The sequence below is a fragment of the Corylus avellana genome, chromosome ca1 (genome assembly GCF_901000735.1).
Source record: "Corylus avellana chromosome ca1, CavTom2PMs-1.0".
Classification (NCBI taxonomy): Eukaryota; Viridiplantae; Streptophyta; class Magnoliopsida; order Fagales; family Betulaceae; genus Corylus; species Corylus avellana.
This window is the reverse complement of record NC_081541.1, coordinates 38,098,715-38,114,747: the sequence shown is the minus strand read 5'-3', so window position 1 is coordinate 38,114,747 and position 16,033 is coordinate 38,098,715. Positions and strand designations below refer to the sequence as shown.

General features: G+C 32.5%; 2 protein-coding genes across 2 annotated transcripts; both read right to left on the bottom strand.

Annotated features, from left to right (window-relative positions):
* Nucleotides 1-5,472: 5,472 nt before the first annotated feature.
* LOC132174782 (uncharacterized) lies at nucleotides 5,473-6,746 on the bottom strand. Its single transcript, XM_059586461.1, has 2 exons — nucleotides 6,670-6,746; nucleotides 5,473-6,102 (listed from the first exon to the last, which is right to left on the bottom strand). The coding sequence occupies exon 2, from the start codon at nucleotides 6,095-6,097 to the stop codon at nucleotides 5,555-5,557; it is 543 nt and encodes a 180-aa protein (XP_059442444.1). The 5' UTR covers nucleotides 6,098-6,102; nucleotides 6,670-6,746; the 3' UTR covers nucleotides 5,473-5,554.
* Nucleotides 6,747-15,031: 8,285 nt separating this feature from the next.
* LOC132171667 (uncharacterized) lies at nucleotides 15,032-15,651 on the bottom strand. Its single transcript, XM_059583045.1, has one exon. It carries the CDS (start codon nucleotides 15,620-15,622, stop codon nucleotides 15,032-15,034), a length of 591 nt encoding a protein of 196 aa, XP_059439028.1. The 5' UTR covers nucleotides 15,623-15,651.
* Between the last annotated feature and the right edge of the window lie 382 nt (nucleotides 15,652-16,033).

Here is a 16,033-nt window from a genome sequence, read left to right as displayed (position 1 = left end):
AAAAGCAACAACCAATAATTACCAAAAAGGAGGAAAGCAATCTTAGCTTAGGGCAGAGAGCCAGAGACTATATATTATAATCTTCTCAGCAGCTTTTTTTTTTTTTCTAATATAATCTTCTCAGCAGCTTGTTCATTCAAAAAGCAAACATCAAGAAAAAACCCTAGACGCCAATATATATATATATATATATATATATAATAATGAGTTTGCTAATGTTCAAGTTCGGTTACTGTTTGTCTTCTCTTTAGATTTGCCTTCAGCAGCAATTTATGAGCAGTTTTTTTATTTTTTATTTCTTTTTCTTTCTGTTTTTTGTTTTGATTTCCTTTAGTCATTTTTTAAGGGTTTGTTTACACGAAACCTTAAAAGTAACGATTTTAGATCTCCCATCTGCCTTTTGTTTTCTCTCTGTTTCTTTTTTAAGAGCAAATAATTGCTCAATGACGAAGGAATTATCAGACATATGGAAGCTAGAATTGTCACTTATGGTAGAGGCATAATTGTCACTTATGGTAGAGGCAACGAAGGGGATTGCATTTGAGAAAGTACTTGTAGCGGGGATAGAAAAAACCAGAAAATCATTGTATAGTTGAGAAAGTTACAATGGACACAGCAGCGGCCAAAGACGTGATTCGCCAAAATATGATGCATATTTGGAAACTGATTAGAACGGTGACATTCAAAGAGTTGAACAAAACATAGATCAAATTTGGACGAAAGAAATTTGTCATTATATCTATGATATTATTTTGTTAGAACAACATGCCCTATATTTTTATGAAATGAATAGAGAAGACCCGTTGTTATAAAATAAAATAAATAAATAAAAACCAAAAAGCAATCAGTAGGTCGGAGATGAAACAATATTTTTCTTTCTTTTTACAGAAAAATGTTGCGTGATGATTTTTAGCTTGTGAGACTTAATTTGCAACCTATTTTTTGCCTGAAATTTTGGTCAATCACTATGTATACTACATAATAAATTAAGTATGAAGCATACTTTATAATTTTTATTATTAAGTATATTAGAGAGAGAGAATCTCACTTTTGCTAAATAACACTTTCTCCTTTTTTTTTTTTTTTTTTTTTTTTCATAACAACATCTCCAAGTTTGAAGAAAGAATAAAACAAGCCAAGTCTTCCACATAGATTGTGTCAGTTATCGACAAATAAGTAATAATCACCTTCAAAATTGAAGTGACATATCCCTTCCTCTTACCAAAATATGAATGAAGGGTATTTTTTATATATATATATATATATATATATATATATATATATATATATTTTGCTATACATCAATACGTCACCCCTCTCCCATTTCCTCTTATTCCCTTAAAGTCAATGTGATGCCGTGTTGCACATCATTTAGTATATGAAGATTGATTTTTTGGTAGGAAAGAACTACCCTACATAGGCTTTGAAAGATAATGGGGTGATGCATGTACAGCAATCATTACTCTCCCTCTCTATTGATGATGTGTGTTTTTTTTTTTTTTTTTTTTTTTTTTTTTGGAACAATGCTATGTATCCCGAACTTCTCTAATTCAAATGAACTGAAAAATATCCAATTAATTATATTGAAAAAATATTTTTGTCTATTTCAAAAGTAAAAATACAAAAATGCTCCTCAAATTTAAATAAACCGGAGAAAATTTTGTTGCCCTAATCCTATGTGGCGTGGTCCTCCGATCCTAGCATTAAGTGCATGAAGTTTGATTTTTTGGGGTTGTAATCACATAGGATTGGGAGATAAGAGAAGAAAATGGGGTGATATATAGATTTTTTTATTTTTTAAGATATAAGACAATTCAGCCACTAGGCGTACGTGCTAATGAAAAGAGTAAATAGATTTGTGTTTAGCCAGATCGTAGGCCGTGTATTAGCTGTTAAAGATTATTATTATTTTTTCAATTATTAAAAAAGGGGGTTCTCTCATAAATAAATTATTGGCAGCATCATTCTAAAGGGCAAGCTTCTTCCAACCAAAAGAAAAAAAGCTTAGGGGTATGAACCCTATTGTGAATTGTCCCACCCATAAGACATTAATCAGAACTCATTTAAGCTGATCAATATGATATATATATATATATATACACCAGATACTTCACTCAAAGAACATTTCTTTACTTATATATGTTAATTAATAATTACATTCTTTTAAAATGATCAGATATGGTCGGTCAATTCAATTCATTAAACCCTAATTTCGTCTTATTTTCACTTTGAATGATCCCTTAATTCTACTAATTGGTTGAATCAGGTTGAAACTTGAACTAGATTCAACCAATCAATAAATCAATAAACCGGTTCAGTGAAATATGTGCTTTGCGTAGGGTCTAGTTTATTCATGACAACATGAATTGGTTAAAACAAAAGAAAGTGCATGAACTACGATACTCATTCAAAGTACATAACTACTTGTTGTACCAAAAGTCATTATTATGGTAAAAAAGATAATAAAAAAAAAATTACGCGCAAGAACTCAAGTCATTATTAAAGATAGAATACAAAATAGTGAAAAGAAAATTACTCAAAATTCAATCTCAATAAATTAAGTTAAATCTCATTATCACATAAAAGAGATTATTTAAAAAAAAAAAAAAAAAAAAAAAGAAAGAAAAAGAGGACGAAGAATTTTTTTTCCTGGAGCAAACAGTGGTTGGTCTCGCTCTTTTTTCTCTTTCACCGTGTGGCCAGAACATAGTCAATTTCTTTTTCCCAAGTGCGGCGCCTCCAACAAGAATGAAAAACTCTCTTTTTCGTGCAATCCCGCAACCAAAAAAAAAAATAGTTTTATTAGAATAAATGACGCAGCTTTTATTAAGCATTGAATAATATGAAATAAAATAGCCTTAGGGTTAAAATATGCATATACTCTTAACACTTAGAATAACCATTCTCCTACTCAAGCAGGAAATAATTAACTATTCATTCTACTTTCTTCCATTTTTAATAAAGTTTTTTTTTTTTTAAAGTAGTAATTTCACTTTAGACTCCTCAACTATTATGTCATTTGACATATTCCAAACTTTGAAACCTTTTAATTTAGATACTTGAACTTTCAATTACAGTCAATTTGAACCCCTCTATCAGATTTTAAACGTTAAAAGTGAGACAATGACATTTATACCCCTGACTTTTTTTTTTTTTTTTTTTTTTAAAAAAAAAATTCTAAATTTAACCTTAATTTTAAATTAAAAATTAAAAAAATATATCATAAAAAAAAATCACAAGGTGACCCACGGTTGGGCCACCTCGTGACCTTTTTTTTTTTTCTTTTTTTTTAATAAAAAGAAAATTAAAGGGTAATTTTGTCTTTTTTAGGGATTTTAACAGCAAAAATTGACGGAGTGAATAAATTGATTGCAATTTAAAATTCAAGGGTCCAAATTAAAAGGTTTTACAGCTCGAAAGTATGTCAAATTGTGTGGTAATTTAAGAATTTAAAATAAAGTTACCATTTTTTTTAATGAAATAATTATTTCGCATACTAAACACAACCTTAGTTTTTATGTATAACCACGGGGTTGGTTTCGAACCACTTCAGTGGCCAAGAAGAGTGGCGGAACCCGTACTCCTTTTGGCCAGGAGGTGGTTCCCACTATGAGTAAATCGCTATGTCCTTCCTCAGCCTCCATGGGAAATTGCCTAATCACTGATCCTCCTGTAGGATTGGAAAAATAAAAGTACGGCCATTGTCTGCATGTTAGCTTGGAGTTCTACTGTGTATCATTTTTGGAGGCTGAGAAATGATATCCGGCATGGAAATCAACAAAAATCATAGAAGAGGCTGCTGCAGGGATTATATGGGAAGTGAGAAGCCGAATTAAAGGTAAAGAAAAATGATTTGAATGTAGAGATATGTAATAATTCGCGTATATTGGTACATAATGTTATGTTTTAATCTAATGGAAAAAATAAAAACAAAGTGCAGAATAATAAAATAAATACAAAAATTTTAGTAGTTTCGTCTATGACCTACATCTCCACAACAAAACCATAAGACTACATTATACACTTATTCACTTGATTGATTTTAGAATACAAATCATTCCCACTTATAAGAAAAATAGAATAGGTGAATACACGACAAATAAAATAATCAAATCACATAGATTTGATTATTAATAATAAGGATTTGATAATCAATATAATCACAAGGATTTGATATGCAATTGTAACCATTTGATTGTAATCACAAATATATGGAAATATACTCTTAACAAACATTCGATCTGTTGGGTTATTATCATTGTATTTTGATTTGTTTATGGGGTAGATAGAATGTGTTTAGGTTTTTTTTATTGTTCTTTTGTTCGATTTGTAAAGTTTGTTCCAGCCTTTTGATCGTGGTCATAAAAAATTCATTCATTCATATATATATATATATATATATATATATATATATAATATTTTATATTATTCTCTAGGAGTTATTTTGATGCAACGTGACTTAGTGAGTTGTAGCGGATAACAACATTAAACAGCGGATAGGTATTTCTAGATCTTGATTCTATCAAAGGATCTAAAAAATCTTCTTGAAAAGTTAAATACTATCTAGGTTTTGAAGAAAAACAAAAAGGAAACTCAGATCTGAGTAATTCTTATTAAACAAACTCAATAATAATAAAAAACTATGTTCTTAGGGCTATAAAACATGTATTTATAGACCCTCAAACCCTAAACCTAAACGAAATACGAATTAAAGTCAGAATTGTAAATCTTCGAAAGGTGTCCAGACGTGTAAAAAAAATGTGCATAAAAATAACATAAAAAAGTCATTCTGCCATCTTGTCCGAACACTCCAAGGGCCCTGTCTGGACACTAACTCCAGTAACTCCAAGATCGCAGCCGTGTCCGGACATGAGGGAAGCCTGTCCAGACACCAAGTCCAAAAACACCTTCTTAGTCAGCATCATATTTCCTACTTTAATTAGCATAGGATTTCTTACTTATCACTTATAGGCTCTCTGTAAATAGAGGTCTATATAATATTACTCAATAACTACTTGATACAATGTAATCCATGCTTCCGCTTTCATTCTCTTCTCTCTCTCTCTCATTCTTCTGCTCTCCAATATATTCAATAAAGAAAAATGTTAGGTGCTCTCCTAGTATTCTACTCGTGTCCCTTAGTCGTAGGTGTATATTATTTTCTAAAAAAACAAAAAAGAAAGTTGCCCTTATGTATTTCACTTAGTTTTTAAAAAATAATATTCATCTAAAATCAGGAAGATAAGAGAAGAACACAAAAAAAGCACATAAGAATTCTCTTCAATAATATATTTAACATATATATAGTAAACATGCAATTGTTGGGGGCATGAAATGAAACAAATCAATACTCTCTCTCTCTCTCTCTCTCTCTCTCTCTCTCTATATATATATATATATATATATATAGCCCGTACAAACAAATAACCAAAAAGATTTAATCCACCCAAATTGCACTGCAGATGAATTTACCGAAATCCCATGATATATATATCTTCTGAAGCAAAGAATATTCTACACATTATTTTTCTCACGCTGACCATATCTATTTCCCTTACTTTTTATCACCCTGACCTCCTTTGCCACCTTCTTTAACATCACCACCGACAACTACAGTCTTTACCTTAAACCTTTCGAGCTTCAAATCATCCCCGGATATCTCGCGCGACGATCCAACGCTCGAGCTCCTCTGTACACTTTTCACTTTCCCTTGACGACCGGATGATTTTGCTTGGGACAACTTCGCGCCATGCTTCTTAAATATCTCATCAAACTCGCTGTGAAGATCCGGAAAACTTGTCTCGAACACTTCCCGTCGCCGCACGTAGAGTTGTCGGAAAAATTCTAGCACGGTCAGCAACCTCGGATCAACTGCTTTCCCGGCCGCCTTCCGATGAATTCTATAACAGATGTCACACATGTCGCCTGCGTTTTTTCGAAGCAGATGATCTCTTCTTACTAGCGATGGAACAATCATTTGCTCGTCGGATGGATTCCGGTGGCGGTGGCGTTCCGGTGCTTGATCAGGTTGTGCGTTCAGCGCGTCGTCGCCGCCGTCAACTTTGGAGAAGTTGTTCTTGTTGAGAAGGTTGCCCATGGAGCCTTGAGGAGAAGATGATGATCTTGTTTAGATGGTTGAGAAAATTGAAGAATGAGATTGAGGGAGTCGTGTAAGGGCAGGTAGATGACAAATTGACAACGAATTTGTTTGTAATATAAATTGTTTGGCTTTAATATATATATAGAGGTGGCTGGAGGTAGATGAAGAGAATTTGCGATTATTATATAGAGGTTGGAAGGAGATTAAAACATGTTGAATAAATATTAGCGATTTTTGGCCACTAAATTAGTCTGGGTGGATCCTCAGCAATTATCTTGTAAGATAATGTGAGAGAGTTCATATGAAATTTAGATGTTCAAATAAATTTTGGACTATTAGATTGTTTATCCAGACATATAGGTGTTATATGAGAGTAATGCTATATATTACCCCATTATTCCGCTTTCATCCCTAAACCTAATGTGGCATGGTCTGTAGTATTTGATACATGAAAATTAATTTTTTGGTTAGAAGACTACACATTAACTTTGGAGGATGAGAGGGGGACAATGAGATTATATATATATATATATATATAGAGAGAGAGAGAGAGAGAGAGTTTGTCTTACAGAAATTAGACCAAATATTTTTGCTCAGCAAGTACAATATTCTGGATGCACATGAGACTATCCTCCATCCAGACTTGTTCTATAGAATGTCCAAGAGCTAGTTTTGCTAAACAATAAGCTGCTTCATTCGCGTCCCTCTTTACATGCTTGACTGCCCAAAACTACAAACTATTGAGAATAACTCTTGTTTCAAATTATTCACAACTTCATATAGGACCGAGTATATAGTCAAAATTGATATGACATTTAAAATCTTCATTTATTAAATTACCATTGAATTTTAATAAAATTATGATTTTAAAAATCATATCAATTCTAAAAAATAAAATGATGATATATAGCTTTACTCTACTTGATGTAACCTATCATATTACCTGCCTAACTTATTATTAAGAATAAAAAAATTATGTTAGATCCTTATCCTCCTTATCCAAATTAAGTAGACACTAAAAGAAGATAAATGTTGTGAGATTGCCAAACAATATTGAATGTAGCTACAATAACATCACAACCTTAGTTAAAGTGATAACAGCCAATCATAGCAAAGATTGAAATCAAATTTTAGTCAACTTCATAATCTTGCTGTCGCAATAGGGCTGTCTAAACATTTGCAATTCTATCAGCCTGTCATGATAGAAGTTCCTTGGTTTCTTGAGAGATTGGGTAACTTGAATTAATTGAGGAGTTGGGTTAGAAGGACCTCCCTCAGATTGTCAATATATATTAATGGCTAGAAAACATAAATAGCTCCCACGTCTTGGTGTTTTTTTTTTTTAAAAAAAATTATAAAATAGTCCAAACAATATAAACCATACAAGCATTGTACGTTGTTGTCCCGGATGAGACCGTCACCAAAAGTTTAGAACATGTAAAAATAGCCAAAGTCATTAATATGTTTTGGGTTAAATATACTTAAACTTTCTGAACTATCTGCTACTTTTAAAAAAGTTATGCGAATTAACTGTCTAATCGGTGTGACATGCACTTAGATACATCAAACTACAGTTTTGTTGCAATTAAACCATTTTTTTGTCATTCTTTTAAAAACACCCCAATCCTCTTTAAAAATAAAAATAAGAGAAATGCTAGAATCTAATAACAACTCCACATTTTGCCCATAAAAGTCCACATGGCAAGATGCCATATCATTTTTCTTTTTTTTTTTAGGGAGAAAGACAAAACAAAAAAAAAAGATGATGTGGCATCTTGCTATATGGACTTTTATGAGCAAAATATGAAATTTTTATTAAATTCTACCATATCTCTAAAAATAAATAAATGAATTCAGACAAAAAGAAAAATTAAAATTTTGATTAAATACTGAAATACATATAGTAAGGTTGGATTAGTATAGAAAGAATTTGTTTGATTTTTTATTTTAGTTTTTCTAATTAATTTTATTTAATTTTTTTTTAAAGAAAATACTGATATTTTTGGAAGAATGACATAAAAATAGCTTAATTGTAACAAAACTGTAGTTTAATTTATCTAATAGATTGTTTGGGATTGTGTTTTTAAAAATTGTGATTTGAAAATGCAGATCAAATCATAGGTAAGAAGGTTTTTTGTTTTTTCATAATGTAGAATTTTAAAGGTTAGACTGCGATTTTGCCATCGTTTTAAAAATCACGTTTTCAAATTGCTATTTTTAAATCGCATTTTTTAAAATCGCAAATCCAAACAGACCCTAAGTGTCACAACTAACAGTTTTTAAAAGTTCTTTTTTTTTTTTCTCCAGAAAATTACACCAAATTGATCATCACCTATTCAAACTAAACAAACAGAACAGAGAAAAAGGAAACTGTTACTGCAGAAACCACCCTTTTACAAACAAAACGTACAGCACTGCAGAATCCCAAGAAGATTTTAGCCAACTAAAATTTTCCATGAGACCCGGCCCGACCGGTCCCGGTTCTGGGCGTTGCTGGCCTATGTGAGTTAATGGCTTGGAGAGGTGGATGAGGCAGAGCTGGAAGAACTGGAGCTCCAGACCCGGGTTTGAAAAAATGGAAACCCGTTTTTGCAGTTTTGGTTCTGGTTCTGGTTCCGGTTTAGGCCCATCCATAGAGAATTCATAGAAAGCATGGCGCACCCTCATCCACCTATGAAAGAAAGTCGACGGCCATTCCAGGTCTGCTAAATCATTCACCTATGAAGAGAGACGCTACCCTTTTCTTAGAAAAGAATGATAAAACAAAGGAAACTCTGCTTAATATTTATCAAACTTTCATAATTTTTGCAATCATTCCTTGAAATTTAAAAACTCTGTATAGTTAATTTTAATGTCATTCATTTGGTAAATTTTTCTGTTAAATCCTATCAGAGGTGGAAAGATGGCATTCCAAGCTTTTTAAAGTTTTGATACACTTATTTGAGACTTTTTTCAAAATTTAAAGGTCGATTACAAAAGCAATAAAAATTCAAGAAAATTAAATGCCCAAGAGTTACAATAAATATTTCTCTAAAATGCAATGTAGTTGAGAAATTTTAGAGAAAATATTTCCCCTTCGCCCCTAGTACTCTACAACCTACTATATATCCCACGCTTGTATGCATAAAGTACTTTGCACCGTACTAGAGCATCCATATAAGTTCATACTAGAATTAAGCTTTATAAATGTCAAATTTTTTTTTTTCGTGAGAAAGTTTCTTCTATCTTTAAAACGTTTCCAAGCAACAAGCGTCGCCATTTTGCCCATTTACGGCGGGCGACCCCCATATTTTCAAAATCCACTTGTTTGATGGATTTCGAATTGACACAAACAAACAAACATATATGATAGGTTAATTTGGAAGAAAGAGATTAGGAGAGAAGTGGTGGGTGGAGGCTGCAAAGGTGTGGAATTTCAAAGGAAAACGGGTGGCAGGTTTAATTTCCCTGGTCAAACCGAAATTAGTAGGTTAATTGTTTATTATTATTATTAATCAGCACAAGATTCATTCAAGGCCGTTGGATTATGACCGACGACTTTATGTGAGTGGTAGATCCAAAGAAGATGAAAAATGAATAATGCCAACAAGGTAGGCATATTCATTGCCGGATCATCCCTTAGAGCATCTCGATCTCCAAATGCTGTAAAGAGTTACATCACAATATTCCATCCTTTTGTCTATGAATGTTGAGTTGGGATGGATTATTATTAAATTTTGACATAATAATGATTTTAAATTTAAAGAGTTGTTTGTTAAAAACCTCCCCATCCATAAACACTAAATCAACATTAAAATATTATCATTTTTTACATCACATCATTTACTTTTTATTGCTATTCAAATAAAAAAATAACTGAAAACAAAACTTCTCCACTTTTCTGTACTATTTTTTTTTTTTTTTTTGACCTTTTTATACCAATCATTATTCTTTTTTTTTTTTAATTTTTAATTTTTTTGATAAAAAGGTGGACAAAGTCGTTAACAAACAACCCTTAAAACATATAATAATGATAAAATAATGGTCTTGTCTTCTTATTTTGCTTTTTTATTAGCAAGTACTTTTAGGTAAACAATATATCGCTTATGTACTCTTCTCCATCTTCTCTCTCTTTTTATTACCTCTTCTCACCGGGTGCCAAAAAAAAAAAAAAAAAAAAAATTACATATAGAAAGGTCAGAAGGAAATTAAGTGTTCGTTTGGATTTGCAATTTTAAAAAGTGAAATTTTAAAATATTATTTTTTAAAAACACAATTAAGTATTTAGCAAAATTGCAGTTTCACGTTTAAAATTACATTTAGCTTTTTAAATTGTATGTTTTCAAAAAAGCGCATTCTTACTTGCGATTTGAAAAAGTAGAAAATATACATTTTCAAATCACAATTTTTTTTTTTTTTTTTTTTTTTCAAACACAATCCCAAACAATTCATTTTTTGGGATTTGATTTAAAATCGCATTTTTTTGTTTATAAAATCGTATTGCCAAACACACCCTAAAACATGTTGAATAAATATAAAATTAGCTATTATAATGTACGTTCGATTTGCCCGCTGAATTAGACCAATTGGAATGTACAATAATTGCTTATCCAAATTACTAAAGGCAATATGATCGAGTTCACCTCGAATCCATCTATCTGAACAAATGGATTTTAATCTCATATGAAACTTTTCATATTATTTGCCCATATTACTTGACCAAATTACTGATAGTTTGAGAAAAAAAAAATGCAATGGACCGTTTTCATAATTAGACGCAAGAGAAAATATATATTGGTAAATTGCCAAACAATATTAATACTGAATGATTTGACTGACAATAACATCGCAATCTTAATTAAAGTGATAACAGCCAATCAAAGCATTGGTTGAAATCAAAATTTGGTGAACTTCATGATCTTGCCGTCGGAATAGGCCAGGCTGTCTTAAGGCTGTATCGTGATGGAAGTTTCTTGGTTTCTTGAGGGTTTGGGTCGCTAGCTTGCATTTCAGGACTTGGGTCAGAAGGATCGACCTCCCTAGTATTGTCAATATTGGCCTGAAAAACAGCTCCCACGTCTAGCTTGGTGTCTATATAAAAAAACTATAAAATAGTCCAAACAATATAAGTTATATATACAAACATTAGAACAATATTTAAGACTTGATCAAAGAGCACGTGGGGGTTGTTGTCACGGAAGAAGGTCACACCTAATAAAGCGAATGTTATTAATTCTAATTTTTTTTTCTTATCATTTTCTCATTGTGCGAACATGTCAAAATATATGTATATATAGTTTGATCGATACTCAGTCAATTGTAGAAAATTTTATTGTTTAGGCAAGTTACCTCTTTAAACCGAGGTTTCATGCTATTTATATAGGCCTATTGAGGCATGATTTTCAGAGAGAGAGAGAGAGAGGATGCAGTACTGATCATTACATATATTTTTCGAGAGAAACAAAATACTTTGAGCCTAAATAGAGATTAAGGGCACGTTGAATAAATCCCAAGAATAAAATGACTATTTGTATAACGTAGTTATTCTTTTGTTTGGTTGTACATTATACTTTGCAATATGCATTTTCATGGAATGGCTATCCTGACATTTTTTTGAGCTTTAATTTCTAGGAGTTTAGAGCATAAGTGTATCTTATAGACTTTAGTAGTATGGTACAATATAGATAAATATACACAACTTATACAAATAAAATCTATATATACTAATATGTGCAAATAAATATTATACTACACATACATATATTACATTTTATACACATATTTGTATTATAACAAAATAGTCTATCTAAATATATATATTATATACATACTATAATATGAACAATATATATAACCGATTTGATAAATTACACTTGCTTTTAAACATTTTAAAAAAATAAAAATAAAAAATTCTCAGCTCCTTCTTTGAATAACTGAGAATCCTAATCACCAATTCAATTAGGTCTAATTCCCCTCCAACAAAGAATATTCCTTTTTAATAATTATAAAAAACAAAATAAAAAATAAAAAATAAATGAAGTTAACATCCACGCTCTTCATGTCTAATCCAAATCCAATGCTTTTATTTTGAGGCACCGGAACCCTGCTGACCGCCGCCGCCTCCTCCTTTACCGCCTTGTCCAACACCGGCAGCCAGAATTACAGTACGCACCTTGAACCGCTCGAGCCTCAACGGTGGTTCCCCTCGTTTCCCCGACGGCGTTCGCGGCGATCCGACGCTCAGACTCCTCTGCACGGTCGTCGGAGCTCTCCTCCTATTCTCTTGAAGTTGCGCCACAACGCCGCCGACTTTCTTAGACACCTCCACAAACTCATCGTGAAGCCCCGGAAATATGTTCCTGAACATCTCCCGTCTCCGAACAAAGAGCTCCCTGAAGAACTCCAGCAACGACAACAACCTCGGATCAACCGATTTTCCATCACCACCCACGTAATAATCGCCATATTGTTTCCGAAACAGACCACTTTCCAGCAGTTGCATGTCGTCTACCGTGCCCAGAAATGGCGAATTCCTGGAGCTTGATGCCACGTCGTTCATTCCTTCATCGGACGGACACCCGTGCTCTACTGCATATCTTCCCCATGCATCGTGATGGTTATCCATGGAGATTTTCTTCTTTCTTTTTTTGGAAGATTGAGAGAAACAAAAGATGAGATTGAAAAAGATGTATAAGGCTTTGGGGTATTTATAAAATTATAAGCATAAGATGTTGGATAACTTGTTGGATAATGAAAGATGAAAAAATCCGAAGTTTCCATGCTTGTCGTGCTCAGTACTCCAATCTACGCGTTGCTGACCGGAGGCGAATTTCTGGAGTTTTTCTGAAAATGTTACACACTTTGTGTTGTCACCACCAGCTGTCCGAATAGAAATAAACAAATCAGTCTCATGCATCCTTTAGGAACAACAATTAGTTTGAATTAATTGGTTTGTAATTTTATACAAATTAGTCTAATAAAAAGAAATGTGTTTTAAAAATATACGAGAAATACATGTTTTTTTTTATTATTATAATTAATACTATTGAAAAAACGAGAGTCCCTTTTATGAGGATATAGTGTAAAACTTTATTTTACAAATTTCAATAAAAATTTGACACATCAAGTAATAACATCAAATATGATGGAAATAAAAATACTAATCTTTAATTCAAATTAATTCTATGGACTTTTCTATTCATTCTAATCCAATGTCTACCACCCATCACTAAAACCCTCACCCACCTTCGAGCCTTGAACTCTAAAATTTTTAAAACCAATTAAGACGGTGGCTCTGGTTGTTTTATCAATTAGTATTTTGCCTCTGAGGTATTTTATCAAAATAATGAAAATTATTTGAGTGAAGGGTTATATTATTTTTTCTGTTTCAAGCTAAGATGTTTGTTTCTTATTAAGGGTAAAACACCCATTTTGCACCATCTCTAGAAAAAAAAAAATAAAAAAAAAAATAAAGGTGGAAGACACATACTATTAAAAAGGTATATATATATAAAACATGTATTTATCACATATTTTAAATATGTGAGACTCATTTTACTAAACTGATTTGTATGAACTTATAAATTAATTTGTAAGAAATTTCTATTTTGATCTAAAATCTGATTACAATCATGTATTCCAATATTTCCAACTAGATCGTATAACAGGTGTTTACAAATTAAGTTAGGACATGGTCAATTTATGAATAGGGTCATAATGAGATATGGTCATGATTGACCGTAGCTAGGTTTCTTGGAGGAGGGGATTTATCCAGCTAGATATATGGAAATTAGGTTAGGTCCACGTCCTTGTGTTGACTAATTAGAAGCTTCAGAGTTGTCCATGTCCATCTGGCCGGGTATCCAATTAATTTCGTGTTGGCAAATAAGTAATCAGCAAAATTCGAAACAAAGACTTTTGCTTTCTAGGGGATCCTACCCCCTATGGCTTGGGAGTTCGAGTTACTATTATTCACTAGAAAATTGACAAAAAATTCATTTAAATAGGATTGGGGGAAAATTTCTTCAACACAATCTATAATATTGTCATGTATCATTCGAATATGTAAGAAACATAAATGATTTTAGTAAAAGATCATATGCTTCTCACATTCTAAAAAACACGAAAAATTTATAAATTGGATTGGAGAAAAATCTTTCAACTGAGTTTGGGATAAGAAATTTCTTTCCTTAAAAGAAAAATCTATTGAATATGAAGTTTTGAGGAAGTTTAAGCCTTCCTTGATTCATATGAGATCGTTATCCTTATGTTGTGCATTAGTACTAGTAGTACTGCATGCATACGTAATTTAAAGTTTTGACTTTGAGCAGCCTCTTTTTTCTCCTACTCCATATCCAAGCTTAATCCTGTTTCATTGTAGCCGGATTGGGTGGAATATTTCATATGATCAACAAGCAAATTCAAACATCTCATTATTAGGTAAATTACTAATGAACCCTCTCAAGCAGATAATCAAGTTATCAAAGGTAAACAAATCAAAGACTTTCATGATATATATTATCCACATGAAAACTATACATTAATTCTCATGGTCATTAAAGCTACCTACAAGGAAAACCATATTTTATAAGAAAATTCACATCTTATATCGGAATCCAATATTCTACCATATTGAGCAAGGAGCCTTTCTTAAAATTAAAAAGGATACACTCCCCCTATACAAGACTTTTTATTTTTTATTTTTTTTTTCATATTCTCTGTTCAGTTTTTTTCAGAGAACTTTACTAAGTTAAACATCCTTTTTCCCCATTTGCTTAGAAAAATAAAAATAAACATCATAGTATCTGATCATTTTGAGTACTGATAAACATCAGTCCAACGGTTCTAAAAATTCGTGTATATCAACAAATTAATAAAAGAATAATAACAAATAATAAATTTTGCTCTACATGTTGAAGGAATTAGCAGCTAGCTCCATTCTTTGACTATGCTTTATTTGGAGCCGCCGCCGCCACCACCACCACTGCCTTGGTCACCTTGTTGACCGATGCCATTAATGCGCACAGTCCGCACCTTGAAATACTCGAGCCTCGACGCCGACGGCGACTCCAGATCTCCATCTCTACACAGTGTTCGCGGCGACCCAATGCTCAAACTCCTCTGCATCGTCCGAACCCTCGTTCGATCCGATTTCACTTGGGATATCGCCGAACCGAATTTCTGAAGCAACTCGGAAATCTCGTCGTGAAGCCCTGGAAATATCTTCTTGAAAACTTGCTCGCTCTCGACAAAGAGCTCCCTAAAATATACCAACAGCGACAGCAACCTCGGATCCACTGGTTCTCCGTGTTCTGCTTGAAACCTGTAGTAGTTGTCTCCCATGTCGTTCATATTTCCTTGCAGGAGGCCGCTCTCCAGCAGTGACATGTCATTGTGTGTACTGAAAAATGGACTGTTCCAGATGCTTTCTGAAGTGGTGCTCGTATAGACCTCCATTTCCTCGTCGTCTGATGATGGATACCCTTCTGGCTTCATCATCTTCGTCATCGTTTCATGATGATCATCAGTACCATTGGCAGCCATTGCTGTAGAAGAAGAAGAGCTTGAGAGAATAAAGAATGACAGTTTTTTTTTTTCTTTTTTTTTTGAATTGTTAAAGAAAGAGAGATAGTTTGGTGAATATGTTATTGCAATGTTTGGGTATATATAGATGGGACCGCAGACTGTTGTTGAACAATTCAAAAATTAAAAAGGATGATGGAATTTTTCAAGGCTTGACTGGTTCTTCTAATCAAAGTGACGCGTTTAATTAAGTCGTTGTTCAGAACGAAAGAACAAAGACAATTAGCCACGTGTGTACTGACTTTATACTTCATTATTTGACCCAAGTTGTGACCACTAAGAATAAGAGAACACAATAACGTAACCATGCAGCAGTGGTCATAAACAATTATACGCTCGTGTGATTTAATTACAAAATTTAATTAAAATGTT